The 14,482-nt window shown below is 49.1% G+C and overlaps 1 protein-coding gene across 1 annotated transcript; it reads left to right on the top strand.

Annotated features, from left to right (window-relative positions):
* Window positions 1-3,424: 3,424 nt before the first annotated feature.
* LOC127199092 (histone-lysine N-methyltransferase SETDB1-like) lies at window positions 3,425-7,830 on the top strand. The gene is made up of 4 exons (XM_051156945.1): window positions 3,425-3,702; window positions 6,517-6,644; window positions 7,299-7,436; window positions 7,616-7,830. Exons 1-4 carry the CDS (start codon window positions 3,440-3,442, stop codon window positions 7,822-7,824), a joined length of 738 nt encoding a protein of 245 aa, XP_051012902.1. The 5' UTR covers window positions 3,425-3,439; the 3' UTR covers window positions 7,825-7,830.
* The last annotated feature ends 6,652 nt before the right edge of the window (window positions 7,831-14,482 follow it).

Below are 14,482 nucleotides of genomic sequence, written 5' to 3' on the forward strand. Positions count from 1 at the left end.
AGGAACCGCACGAGGAGAAGAGAGTAAGAAGGAATCCTTATGTAAAGGCTGGTTCAAGATCTGCAGGGGCAAAAAGGGCACATAAAAGCAAGGAAGACACTCTGAGAAAAGTGCGTGAAACAGACAGATAAGGGGCCCGAGAAACAAACAGTGACGCCTCGGAAGGCTAATCGAAACCATCCTTACTCTTATGAATTGGAGTTTGTTTTGATTTGTTTCATCTGATGTTACCATGGCAACATTTTTTCTTTGTTTGTTTTTTGAGACAGGGTTTCTCTGTGTAGCCTTGGCCATCTTGGACTCACTTTGTAGACCAGGCTGGCCTCGAACTCACAGAGATCCGCCTGCCTCTGCCTCCCGAGTGCTGGGATTAAAGGCGTGCGCCACCACGCCCGGCTCATAGTTCTTTTTTTTATTAGCCCTTTTTTGGCATATTTTAACATGCCTTCTTACTTAGAGTCTGTTGCTGTTAGTAGTTATAGATGTGTCTTGTCTTGTTGTTTATTATATTTGGAACCAATCTCCAAGTCTCTGGCCTTGAATAAGAACAGCATTACTGGTTTATTAAAAAAAAAAAAAAAAAAGCAAGCTGAGAGAACTTACAAAGTAATGTAGAATATTTAGGAAAGACAAGAGTCCCTTTGTATGACACAGATGCTCATAAAAACTCGTGAAGGAGAAAGTGGTACAATCTCAGTGGTAAAAAACAAAAAACACAAACAAAAAACAAAAACAAAATCTCTGTGGTAGAATTCACAATGATTTTTTTTCTGTTTATTTGTATTGTCCATATTCCTAACATGAACTAGTTTTTTCCCCCCTAAAAATAATGTAGGTTTTTATAACTGGAACTGGAGAGGAGCCTCAGTAATCATATGCCCGTGTTGCTCTTGTAAAGGACCTGGGTTTCCCCAGCACCCATTTGATGGTTCACAAGGATTGATAACTCCAGCCTCAGAGTATGGTGCCCACTTCTGACCTCTGTGGCCACCCAGCAGGCACAAAGTGCACACATATATGTAGGGGACAGTTCCACTGAGCAAGACTAAAGACCAGTATCCCAATTCTTTGGTCAAATTTTGCAAGCTTTGCTTTCCATTAGACAGAGCTATCTTCCTAAATCCCAGAGTTTGGGAAAACAGAATCAAACATGTGAGAAAGTGAGGTTTATACAGCACTCCCCCCAAAAAGCAAGTGTTGGAGATTCCCAGAGGAATTTTGGTTACCTAGGAACTTGGCTGAACACTCCAAAATTACTTGACATACCATCTTATTAGGGTGGAAAAGCTTGGAACATGTTGAATTACAGAAATTGTGCCAAAACGTAGTCAAACCCAAGCTTTACAGAAAACAGAAATGAAATTTATTTTGACCTTGTAACAATATTGACGTTTAATGGAGTCAGGCTGGTCCATCGTAAAGAAAAAAATCTGCCTGCCTCAGCTTCCTTGAGTACTAGCCTGCCTCCAAAATCTACTTTTTTTTTCTTGGATTTTTCGAGACAGAGTTTCTCTGTGTAGCCTTGGCTGTCCACAACTAACTTTGTAGACCAGGCTGGTCTCCAACTCACAGCGATCCGCCTGCCTCTGCCTCCAAAGAGCTGGGATTAAAGGTGTGTGTCTGGCTTCCAAATCTATTTTTTTTTTTTTTTTTTTTTTTTTTTTTCTTTTTTTTTTTCGAGACAGGGTTTCTCTGTGTAGCCTTGGCCATCCAAGACTCACTTTGTAGACCAGGCTGCCCTCGAACTCACAGCGATCCGCCTGCCTCTGCCTCCCGAGTGCTGGGATTAAAGGCGTGCGCCACCACGCCCGGCTTCCAAATCTATTTTTTAAGTATGAAAACTATATACATATGCTGTGTGTGTATGTGCCAAAACTTTTTTGAAAAATTTTCAACAACAATAAATGAACCATTGTATCCAATACTGGAACAAGGACCTTTTAAAAACATTCTAGACAGGGCTGGAGAGATGGCTCAGAGGTCAAGAGCCCTGTTCTTCCAAAGGTCCTGAGTTCAATACCCAGCGAGATCTGGTGCCCTCTTTTGATATGCAGGAACATACGCGGACAGAATACTGTATAAATAATAAGTAAATTTTAAAAAATTACAATCCAGGCATGGTGGCGCACGCCTGTAATTCCAGCACTCGGGAGACAGAGGCAGGCGGATCGCTGTGAGTTCAAGGCCAGCCTGGGCTATAAAGTGATCCAGGACAGCCAGGGCTACACAGAGAAACCCTGTATCGAAAAACCAACCAACAAATAAATAAAATAAATGAATAAAAATAACAAACAAACAAATAATAATAAAAAATAAAAAGAAATTATAGAGAAAGCCTGCTTCGCCCAACCAATCCATTCTCAGGAAGAGCTCTGCTTAACGCATGCGTGGTCTCCTTAGTTTCCCACAAGCCCTCCCCAGCCGGGCTACGCCATGAAATCTGACTCCTGCGGGCTCCCGTCGCAGGGGCCGGAAGGACGTCCGACATTGCTTCCGGGCCTTCCTTTTGCTTTCTCCCTAGTCTCCCTCACGCTGCTTCCCCTCCCCCGCCGTCTCTCCCCTCAGTTTGCGCGTCGGTCGGCGAGGCCCAGCCCGGGAGGCAAACCTGGGGTCCGCGCGGTCGGGAGTCGGAGCTGCGGGGGGCACGGACCGAGGTGGGCGGCGGGGGCCGTGCGCGCAGCCTCGGCCCGGAGAGCGGCGGGGCGGGGGCGGGGGCGGGGCCGGGCGGGCGGGCGCACCGGGCTGCGGCGGGGGCGGCGGGGGCCGTGGGGCCGAGCGCGGCGGGGGCGCGGGACGCGGGCCTGAGGCCGTCCCCGCCATGCCCCGGCCGCCGCGAGCCCGGGCGTGTGGGCGCGGGACGGGCGCCTCCGCCGCGGCTTCCTCGCTCGGCCGCCGTGCGGAAGCCCGGGGTCTGCGGCTCGGTTTGTCGTTTCCTTCTGGGCGTGGCCTCCGGGCCCGGGGCGCTGAGAGCCCGCGCAGCCGTCAGCCCCGCGCTCGGTGGTGGGAGTCTTTAAAGTCGGCTTCCGCCAGGGCAACCAAGTAACGCGCGAAAAGCAAGGGCTGGAAGCGCCCAACGGGGCTTAGTTCACACGAGCGAGCGGGCTCCGCGCTGAGGCGGGACTGGAGATGAGACGCAGTGCGGAGACGGGGGCGCCGGCTGCGATGGAGGAGCATCGTCCCGCAGAGATGCCTGCCTTTGCGGAGGAGCGCTCCAGGCCTGGAAGCAGCGTCCCAGGCAGCTGCCGGTCGCCCCTGGGTGGTGTTGAGGCTTTGGGCTTTTGGTCTGTGGCAGGAGGTGCGGTTGCTCAGAAAGTCCGCGGCTCCCGCCTGGAGAAGGCCGAGAGAGGTTGCAGGGGAGGGCTGCGTCCCGCCGGGAGCCAGGCGGCGTCCGAGGAGCTGAGTGGTCGTGGCCTCTGGTTGTTGTGCACAGGGCGGAAGCATGTCCTCCCTCCCCGGGGGCGTTAGTTTGGATGCAGCCCGCGCTGCAGCGGAGTCTGAGGACATCGCCGAGCTGCAGCAGGCGGTGGTTGAGGAGCTGGGGATCTCCATGGAGGAGCTGCGCCGGGTCATCGATGAGGAGCTGGAGAAGATGGACTGCATCCAGCAGCGCAAGCAGCAGCTGGCCGAGCTGGAGTCGTGGGTGCTGCACAAGGAGGCCGAGGTGGCTCATGTCGATCGGCTGTTTGATGACGCGTCCAGGTAAGGAAAGGATCCGTGCCCGCGGCGGAGATGGCGGAGATGCCCGCCTGCAGGCTTCCCGGAGCGGCCGCTCCTGGCGTTGAAGGGAGCGCTTTCCGCTTTGCGCAGTTCAGTCATGGGGGAACCTTAGGCTTCCGTGAGTTTAGAGTGCAGAGCTGCAGCGTCCGCCTTTCACCCGTGGGCAGCTGCTACACGGTCAGTCCTAGGGAGATGAAAGAAAGGCTTGCATTCCTGTACCAAACTTCATTTCCTTGGTAAGATCACCAGGAAGTGAGGATTGTGGCGGTCAGTCCTAGGCCCTATCACTTGCAGAAGATGGCTTTGCCGACGCCCGTCCCACTGTCCTCCTCCTCGATGCTGTCTTGACCCGTGTTGGCTGCGGAGCTCACAGGGTCCCTTCAGGGCTGAGCACTCAACAGTCCCTTGTTCTATAATGGTGAAGACAATTTTGTAAACCTTTTGGAGGCTGGATATGGTAGTTCATGCTTTTGTCCAACACTGAGAAGGCAGAGATGGGTGAATCTCTCTGAGTTTGAGGACAGCCTCCTCTGCACAGCAAGTTCCAGGCCAGGCAGGACTGCAGAGTGAGACCCTGTGTCCGAATGAGGAAGGGCAAGGCCTGGGCGTGGATACTTAGGAGTTGTTTCCTGTTCGCTGGATGGAGGGTCTGGAATATGTTTGTTTTGAGACAGGGTCTTTTGTGACTCAAGCAGGCCTAGAATTGCATGTGTGGGTGAAGGTGCCTCTAACTCCCTGATCTTTCTGCCTGTCTGCTAAACGCCGAGGTTGCACATGGGTGCCTCACCGTTGGCGTTCGTAGATTGGCAAATGGCAGTAAGTACATGAGAAGATGCTCAGTGTCACTCATCAGGGGCGACATGTACATGGAGCCACTCATTAACTGCTGTGCATGCCTGTGAGACACACATTCAGGGGCACAGCACTTGTTGGGGTTTTGTTTTTCAAACAGGGTGTCTCTGTGTAGCCCTGGCTGTCCTGGACTCACTCTGTAGACCAGGCTGGTCTGGAACTCAGAGATCTGCCTGCCTCTGCCTCCCAAGTGCTGGCCTTGAATCTCAGCACCTGAGAAGCTATGGAAGATAGATGTCTGTGCGTTCAAGGCCAGCCTGTTCTTTGTAGAGAAGTCCATGATAGCCAGGGCTACGTAGAGAGACCATGGCTCAAAAAACCAAAAGAATAATAACTAGAAATAATAAGCCTAGCTGTGCAAGGTGGTGTACACCTTTTACCTCAGCCTCGGGAGGCAGAGACCGGTGGGCAGGTGGATCTCAATGGCTTTGAGGCATCCTGGTGTATATAAGGAGTTCCAGAATAGTTAAAGCTACAGAGTGGGTCTGGGCATTTAGCTCAGTGGTAGAACGCTTGCCCAGCATGCTCAAGGCTCTGGGTTCAGTCGTCAGCTCTGAAAAAACAAAAACAAAACATCAAAATAAGAAAAAATCTACAAAGTAAGACCCCGTCTCAAAACCCGCAGTAATAATACTGTGTGGCTAGAATGGCAGCTCTGTGTTTAAGAGCACTCACCACTCTTGAAAAGGACCGGGTTCTGTTCTCAGCTCCCACATGGTGGCTCATTCCCGTCCCTGACTCTAGTATAGGGATGTAGTGTCCTGCCTTCGGCAGACATGTATGTGGTACACTTACATACAAGCAAAACACTCCATGTTAATTGTCTTAAAAAAAAAAAAATGAGTCAGTTGTCTAAAAGAGTATGTATGAATTGGATGGGCTATAAATGCCGGCCATTTGGTCCATGCCTGCCTGTTACGTCGGAAGCCTTGGCCTCAGTTCCAGCACTGTGCCACCAGCTTTTGGAGGTGCGTGCCTATGATCCCAGCACTCTAAAGAAATGGGGGCAGAAGACAGGCGTGGTGGCACCTTTACTCCCAGCACTGGGAGGCAGAGGCAGGTGGATTTCTGTGAGTTTGAGGCTAGCCTGGTCTACAGAACAAGTTCTAGGACAGCCAGGGCTACACAGAGAAACCCTGTCTAGAAGAACCAAAAGAGAAAGGGAGGGAGGAAGGGAGAAAGATCAGAAGTTGAAGCTCATCCTCAAAGGCTTAGGATAAAGATGACCCTTTCCTTTAAAAAAAGAAGAAAAAGAACTGGGTCTGGGGCTAGAGAGATGACTCAGAGGTTAAGAGCACTGTCTGCTCTTCCAGAGGTCCTGAGTTGAATTCCCAGCAACCACATGGTGGCTCACAGCCATCTATAATGAGATCTGGTGTCCTCTTCTGGCATACAGGTGTATGTGCAGGCAGAGCACTTATACATACTAAATAAATAAACATTTAAAAAGAAAAAAAAGAAGAAAAAGAAGTGGGTCTGGAGCACTGGCTGCTCTTCCAAGGACCCAGGGTCAGTTCCCAGCACCCACATGGCAGCTCACAACTGTCTGTGACTAGTTTTAGGGATCCAACACCTCATATAGATGAACATGCAGGCAAAACCCCAATGGACGTGAAATGAAATGAAGCAGGCTTTGCTAGTGGTAATCAGTCTTGTTCTGAGCACTGTCTGTGACGCTTCGCTGTGTTCCCCATGTAGAAGCCTCGTTAGTTGGAATCTTCAGGTAGATGGTCAAGAATATTGAAAAATGGGGAGTTTGCCTCACTCTGGCCTCCAAATATAATTGCATCCATCTTAAGTGTTGAAGACAGGCTGCTCACAGGAAGCGCTCTTTTTCCTGACTGACTGACTGGCTTGGCAGGATCAGGGATGTGAACCAGGGCCACGTGCCAGTGCTGCCTCCTGAGTCCCTGGCGTCTCACGGTGTGTCTACCTCACGATACTGAGTTTTTCTTTGTCTTCTATTTTCCTGCAGCTCCGTGAAGCTATGGCTGCACTAAGAAAATCAGCCCAAGATGTCCAGAAGTTCATGGACGCCGTCAACAAGAAGAGCAGTTCTCAGGATCTACATAAAGGTCAGTGTGGAGGCGTGCCTGCATGGACAGAGGAGAGTTCTTCGTGAGGTGTCACCGGCGGTCGGCTTTGCATCCCAAACCCTGTCTTACTTGTCTGCTTCTTGTAACGTTAGCTTTGTGTCCACAGTCAGTCTGCTGTTGATTGATGGGGTGACTCGGCCGTTGACTGTTGTTGCTGTGCTGTCAGTAAGGAGTTAGGGCTACGCGTTGTGGTGGCAGCTGTTGGTAGGGTATGCCGAAGGAGTGAGAAACACGTGGTGTTCTGTAGGAAGTTTCTCCTGTTCGCACAAACAGTTGAGTTGTCTTGTGCTTCTGCCCCTGTGCAGGGGTTCAGCAAAAGTGGCTAATGGTCACAGAATACCTGTTGCCCTAGTTTGCATATTACTCTCTGTTTGTTTGTGACTGTATCTGGTATGTCCCAGGCTGGCCTTGAGCTTGCTATCTTGCTGAGGCTGACCTTAATCTTTCGGTCCTCCTGTCTTCCCTATGTGAGTGCTTGAACTACTGTGCCGGCGTGTGCAGAGCTGAGGTGCAGGTTCAGAGCGCTGTGCTCGCTGTGCAAGCCCTCCACCAGCTGAGCCACGCCCCTGCTCCCAGCCCAGTCTCTTGACATGTCCTTTCTCCATCCCACCTTAACATCGCTGTATAACAAAGGTCTGTGTATAGGAGCCTTGGGTCAGATGTCTGGAGAGCTGAGCAAAGATGGAGACCTGGTAGTCAGCATGCGGATCCTGGGCAAGAAGAGGACCAAGACGTGGCACAAGGGCACCCTGATCGCCATCCAGACTGTCGGTATGAATGCCCCACTAGGAGGAAGGAGGGGACGGGCGGCCTGCAGGGCTCCATTGCTGAGTCTCCCCAAAAGCCTGTCCTTTGTCGCCTGTGTTACAGCCAGGACTTACAGAGAAAGGAGCGCTTCTTTGTTTTTCTTTTCTAAAATTTTATTTGTTTTTGTTTTTGTTTTTACACAGGGCTAGGAAAGAAATACAAAGTGAAATTTGACAACAAAGGAAAGAGTCTGCTGTCTGGGAACCATATTGCCTATGATTACCATCCTCCCGCTGACGAGCTGTTTGTGGGCAGTCGAGTGGTGGCCAAGTACAAAGACGGCAGTCAGGTCTGGCTCTACGCGGGCATTGTAGCTGAGACCCCCAACGTCAAGAACAAGCTCAGAATCTGACATGGTGGCGCACGCCTTCAATCCTTGCACTCTGGGAGGCAAGATTCAGGCGGATGGCTGTGAGGCCAGCCTGCTTTACAAAGCGAGTCCAGTACATCCAAGGTTACACAGAGAAACCCTGTCTCAAAAAACCCAAAAACAAAAAGCCAACAAGCTCATGTATCTGGCCAGGGATTGCAGAATGAAGGAGCAGGACTGGGGAGCACAGTGCCCATCTGCGCATGCTGTGGTCTGTGGTCAGGATTGTACTTTTAGCTGTTGTGTTCTCAATCCTTTATGGTCAGAAAGCTTTTCTCTCTTTCCATGTCTTGCCTCTGCCGCCCTGAGTGCTGGGATTGAAGGTGTGGGCCATTGTGCCTGGCCACACTTCTTGCTTGTCCTAGCTTGGTCTCAAGTTCATAACCTCCTGCCTCTGTTTCATGAGTACTGGGATTAGAGATATGTGCCGCTGTCCTGGCCCTTCAACGATAAAAATCTTCACGGAAACTATAAGGTTAATCCAGATTCATTAACGGTTAGGGAGCGCTGCGGCAAGAAAGGAAGTGGAGAGCAAATGGTAGCCTAGAAATATGATAGAAAACATTTCAGGGTTTCTCTGTGTAGCCCTAACTGCCCTGGAACTTGCTGTAGAGTAATTTGGCCTTCATCTCACAGAGATCTGCCTGCTTCAGGGAGTTGAGTGCTGGGACTAAAGGTGTGTGTTCCTGCTGCTTGGCTTTGAGATGGTTTGTTTCATCTCACCGTTCCAGTAATAGTCCACTATTGTGGTAGGAATTCAGTCAAGGCTGGAAGCAGAGCGCATCAGAGATGCAGCCTCCTAACATTCTTCCAATTGTTTGCTCTGCCTTCTTACTCTTTTTTTAAAGATTTTTTCCCTTATTATTATGTACACAGTGCTCTGCCTGCACATACACCTGCAGGCCAGAGCAGGGCACCAGAGCTCATTACAGATGGTGTGAACCACCATGTTGTTGATGGGAATTGAATTCAGGACCTCTGGAAGAGAAGACAGTGCTCTTAACCTCTGAGCCAACTCTCCAGCCCCCTGCCTTCTTTTTCTATACCATGTAGGACTAGCTGCTTAGGGTGCCCCTCCTACGCCTGTGTGGGACCATCACACATTAATCAGTAGTCATGAAAATGTCATACAGGCTTGTCTACTGCGTAGTGTAATGGAGTTTTTTCTTTGCCACAGGGTCTCCTAACTAAGTGGCCTGAAACTAGCTATATTGACCAGGCTGGCCTGCAATCAGAGTTCCCACCTGCCTGGTATGCACCACAATGCCAGGATGCTCAGATGATCCTAGTTCGTGTCACATCTACAAAAAATCATGCAACACACCTGCATTTAAGAAAATGTTGGTAGACTGGAGAGATGGCTCAGTGGGTCAGAGCACTATCTCCTCTTCCAAAGGACCTGGGTTCAATTCCCAGCACCCACATGGCAGCTCACAACTGTCTGTAATTCAAGTTTCAAGGAATCTGACACCAATGCACATAAAATAAAGTTTAATATATTAAAAAAAAAACAAAAAAAAATGTGGTTTAGCTGGGTGTGGTGGTGCACACGTTTGATCCCAGTACTTGGGAGGCAGAGGCAGGTGGATCTTTGTGAGTTGAAGGCCAGCCTGCTCTACAAAGGCAATTCCAGGACAGGCAGCACTGTTAACACAGAGAAACAAATAATTGTAGTTAAAAATAATCTTGTTATGTAACAGGCATAGTGACTCAAACTTACAATCTAGTAGTCAAAAGCTGTGGCACAAGTGTCACTTCAGGTTTGGTGATGCTCTGGGCGACGCCGTAAGGTCCCGGGTAGCCCGAGTGACAGTGTGATGTCCTGTCCACGACAGTATCAGTTGTAGCTTCCTGTGCTCAAGATTGCCAGGAATCCCACAGTCTGAGAAGCAGAAGTAAGAAGGTCTCCAGGCCGTGAAGGTCAGTAGCCCTACACATTAGGACCCTGTTTCTACAGATAGGTGGCCAAAGAGGGTCAGTGGTTAAGAGCACTTACTGCTTTGTTTTGTTATTTTGTTCTTGTTTTTTGGTGACAAAAAAGTAGCCCTGGCTGTCCTGGACTCTGTAGACCAGGCTGGCCTCGAACTCAGTGATCCGCCTGCCTCTGACAATCCAACCAAACAAGAAGCCAGCATAATTTCTATTCTCTCCCTGTTCCTTTTTAGTGGATGATTTATTAAGCTTTTATTTGCTGTTTTCTCTTTGTTTGTTTGGTGGGGGGATGATCTGCCTGCTTCACCTCCTGAATGCTGGGATTACACCCGGCTTGATGGCTAATTTGTAAATATTTGGTGAATTAGATGGTGAGGAAGAAGGCAAGACAAGGCCACACACTGTGGTCCTGACATTGGGAGGAGAGACAGCGGGTCAGGAAGTGAGGGCCTTTTCTCATGCATACAGTGAATTTGAGGTCCTCTGGGCTCCATGAAACCTTTCAAAGGACAGAACTAACCCCTCCCCCAAATGCATATATACATGGGAATGAGTGTGACAGGTTTCGTGTGTTGTGCCTTCAGCTTGCTTGTCACCCTGGGTTAATTTGCAAAGTGTCTTTGGTTTTGTTTGTTTTTGTTTCATTTGGTTTTGAGACAGGGTCTTTGTGTATAGTCCTGGCTGTCCTGGGACTCACCAAGCTGCCTTTGAAGTCACAGACACCAGTCAGCCTCTGCCTCCGGAGTGCTGGGATTAAAGGTGTGCACCTCTACTCTGGCCTTTCTGTATTTCGTGATCTGTAAAGTTGTCAAATTTATCTCATGGTGTTTTGAGAATATAATGTGTCTGTCCTGAATTGCCCAGTTCTTAAAATTAAACAATAATTCTGTGTGTGGTTGTTACCTTGTCATTTGTTTAAACTTGCCACTTGGTCCTTACTGACATAGGAGGATACTCCATTTTTGGAGTGCAGAGAAAGGGACTAATTTCATTTTGTAGCACAGGCTAGTATCTGCCTTCTAAGTGCTGGAACTCCCTTCTTAATCATTTATTCATTGCTCCTGTTTAGCCTGTTGACATCTTCGGTACCACATGATTATCACCCAGCTCCTTTCATCTACCAGGTTCAGAGCAGGCTTTAAAAATTTAGTTATCAGACTTTTACCAGGGAAAACAGTCTAGAAAGGATTAGAAATCGCTAAGAGAAGTTGACATGTTAGAACGTATAAAGAGGATTACATGACAAATCTGTAGAGACCATATGCAGACAAGCCCACTAGGACAGGAAACTTTTTAGTAAAATGCTGGTTTTCATTGCATCTCACTGACGTCAACTTGGTCAGGAATCTCTGACGCCAAAAAGGCAGGATTAGGCAAACAGCTGTAGGCTGCCCAGTCTCCTCTCTGCGGACTCAGTGTTTCTATTGGTCAGTTCCCCCCCGGGGCTGTCCCGGGGCTGGCCGCGCCCACGGCGTGGGGCGTGTCTTCCCGGGCGTGGGGCGTGCCTTCCCGGGCGTGGGGCGTGTCTTCCCGCCCAGGATGCGGGGGGGAGGGGGCCGGGCGTCCGCCATCTTGGATTCCGCGGCGGCGGCGGTGGCGGCGGCGAGGCGCCGAGTGGAGAAGTTGCGCTTCCTCCCCTCCCCCAGCCCGGTGGCGGCGGCCCCTCCCACTGAGGGTGGCGCAGCGACGGTGCCATCGCGACCATGGCGGCGACTACGGCCAACCCAGGTGCGGACGCTGGGGGCACTGACAACCGCGCAGGGCCGCGGCCGGGGGTGGTGGGGGAGGGGCGCGGGGCGGCGCCGCGCTCGGGGGAGCTGGGGCGCGGGTGGGCGGCGCGGGGCCCGCTGCCAGCTGACGTCCCCTGGCGCCGGGGACCTGGGCACAGTGGTTCCGGTGACTGCGGGGCTCAGGACCTGGGCTGTAGACGTGGGTCCCCATTCCACAGTTGGAAAACTTGACATTTTAAATGGAAAACTCGGTGCTTTGAGTATCTGCTCCGATTCCCGTGGCCGGGAACTCCCACCCTCCACCCTCCCCCTCGGGCTATACTTTGAAACTTGGAGTTTGTGTGTTTCAGCGTAGTTAGCCTGCTCGCTGCTGAAGGCGGAGGCTTGGGGTTCGGGTACTGCGTTCAGGACGGGTCTTTTCGTCCAGATCCCAGGTTTAAATTTTGTTAGGTCGAGGTGGAGCAATTCCTATTCTTTCAGGGGAAAAAAAAAAAAAAAGGTCCTGTGCCATTTGTCTGCGGACGTCCTCTTGTTTGCTTGCTTCTTTCTTCTTTCTTTTTACTTATTTTGAGGCAGGGTCTCACTCTAGCCCCAGGTTGGCTTTGAACCGCTGCAGTCTCCTCTCAGCTTCCCAAGCAGTGGAGTTAGCAGGCGTGCCCCAGCACCCCTGACTGCCCAGCCCTCTTTACTACACTACATGTACTTCTTAGGGACTTTCATTTTATACTCCTAGTTTTCCTTGCTGTTCTCCGATAAAGTAAATCGATTATTTTCCAGAAATCTGTATCTTCACAGCCTTTTAGAAAACAAGGGTTTTGGCTGTTGTTTTAGAAAACAGTACATTGACATTTAAGTTTTACTTACTGTCTGTGAAAAGCTGTATTGTGTTGCAGTGACAGGATTTTTAATCTATTATGTACACATGCAATAGTTGAGTCACTGCAAATGTACTGTTTTTCCCATTATTTCTCGAGATAGCTTTTTGTTGTTGTTCTTGATGTTGGTCTCTACTTAGCCCTGGCTGTCCTGAGGTCACTATGTAGCCCAGGCTGGCCTCAAACAGCGATCATATGCCAGTATCAGGTTCGTTTTTCTTAAACATTTTTTAAGTTTAAACAATTATGTATATGGGTATGTTAACACATGAGTGCAGGTGTGGGAGGAGCCCAGAACAGGGTGCTGGCCCCCTGGAGCTAGTTTCAGGCAGTTGTGAGCCACATGATGCGGTGCTGGGAACTGACCCAGGTCCTACAAGAGCCACACATGCTCCTGACCGCGCAACTGTCTCTGAATATCAGGGTTTTTGTCTTTGTTTTTTAATAATCCTAAGTTATTTTTTTTTAACATGAAAAAGAGATAAAATAAGTTGTCAGGATTCTATTGTCGTAATTTTTTAATTATAGAGCTGAATACTTTCTAGAAAATGTTAGGGAAAACCAGACCTTGTAGTAAAATAGCCCGTGTCTGATTTAGAGAATAAGCAAGATTTCGAACAGATCACATTGTGTAAAATCCTTGGATCTCTGTGAGTTACAGGTCAGCCTGGTCTACACAGAGAAACTCTGTCTCAAAAAAAAAAAAAAAGTGCCAAGGATGAACAAATTGAGCTGTGTGGGTGACTGCCTTATTTGTTCTGTTTTAGTCAAGTTACCTGAATGACAACCTCCTGATCAGATTTTCATTTCCTGATCAATATTAATTTAAGTCTCTAAGCAGGAAATAGTAATCTGTTGTTTTTTTCTGGGTGAGGATTTTGAGAGGCTGGTCTATGTAGCGTTCTCTGTAGGTCAGGTCTTCTTCAAGACCTGTAGCTGTGTGTGCTACTGTATATAAACTAGCCTTTAAAAAAAAAAATGAAGACTCCTTCTAAATGAAACAACTGATTTGTTTGTTTGCTTTGGTTTTTCGAGACAGGGTTTCTCTGTGTAGCACTGGCTGTCCTGGAACTCGCTCTATAGACCAGGCTGGCCTCGAACTCATGGCGATCTGCCCACCTCTGTGGCCCAAATGCTGGGATTAAAGATGTACGCCAGCACCGCAGTTGATTTGGTTTATTGTCATTTGGTTGCTTCCTTCTTCAATTTTGAGATTGCATTTTGTTTGGTTTTTGGATATGGTATCTCTCCGGTGCAGGATAGGAAGACAGGAGACTGTGGGACCATGGGAGGGAAAGGAGCCCCTTCACGGTCTGGCTGGAGACACTGTAATACTTGCTTAATGCCTTTCTCTTTCCCAATTGTAAAATTTGATTTTCTAGAAGTATCACCAGAGACTGACTTTATAGTAAGTACAAGGGCATGTTCTGAGTCCCTCGTGATCCCTGCCCAGCTCATGAGTGAAGAGTCATCCTAGGTACTTTCACAGCAACAGGAGGACCAGGCCTGAACGCTAGTCCTTGCACAGGCAGGAGGGTATCTGAGTTCAAGGTTATCCTGGTCTACACACGGAGTTCCAGGCTACATAGACCTTGTTTCAAAACCAAAAGCCAAGCCTGGTGCAATGGCACACGCCTTTAATCCCAGCAGAGGCAGGCAGACCTCTGAGTTCGAGGCCAGCCTGGTCTACAAAGCGAGTTCAGGACAGCCAAGGCTACACAGATAGACCCTATCTCAAAAAAACTAAAAACAGAAACACCAAACCAAAAACAAAACAAAAAACCCAACCAAAAACAAAAGCCAAACCAAACCAACCAACCAAACAAACAAACAAACAAACAAAACCCCCTAGAAGAGTTAGGAATAGGTTCTTAGCAAACCTTTGAGAATTAACCTGGGAATCTTTAAGAGTTGTAAGACACCAGCTGCTGCTCTTCTGTGGTAAGCCCATACTCACGCTGTAGGGTGTCTTTTTTCCTGAATAGCTTTTCTTTTTGTTTTGTGTTTAAATCCTTGTACTTAAAATCTCTATTGTATTTCCTTTTAAGAAACTTCAATTTTGCATCATTCTGTCTGGTTCTGAAATCCTTCTCTGAATACAGT

Source organism: Acomys russatus, chromosome 15, assembly GCF_903995435.1.
Source record: "Acomys russatus chromosome 15, mAcoRus1.1, whole genome shotgun sequence".
Taxonomy (NCBI): Eukaryota; Metazoa; Chordata; class Mammalia; order Rodentia; family Muridae; genus Acomys; species Acomys russatus.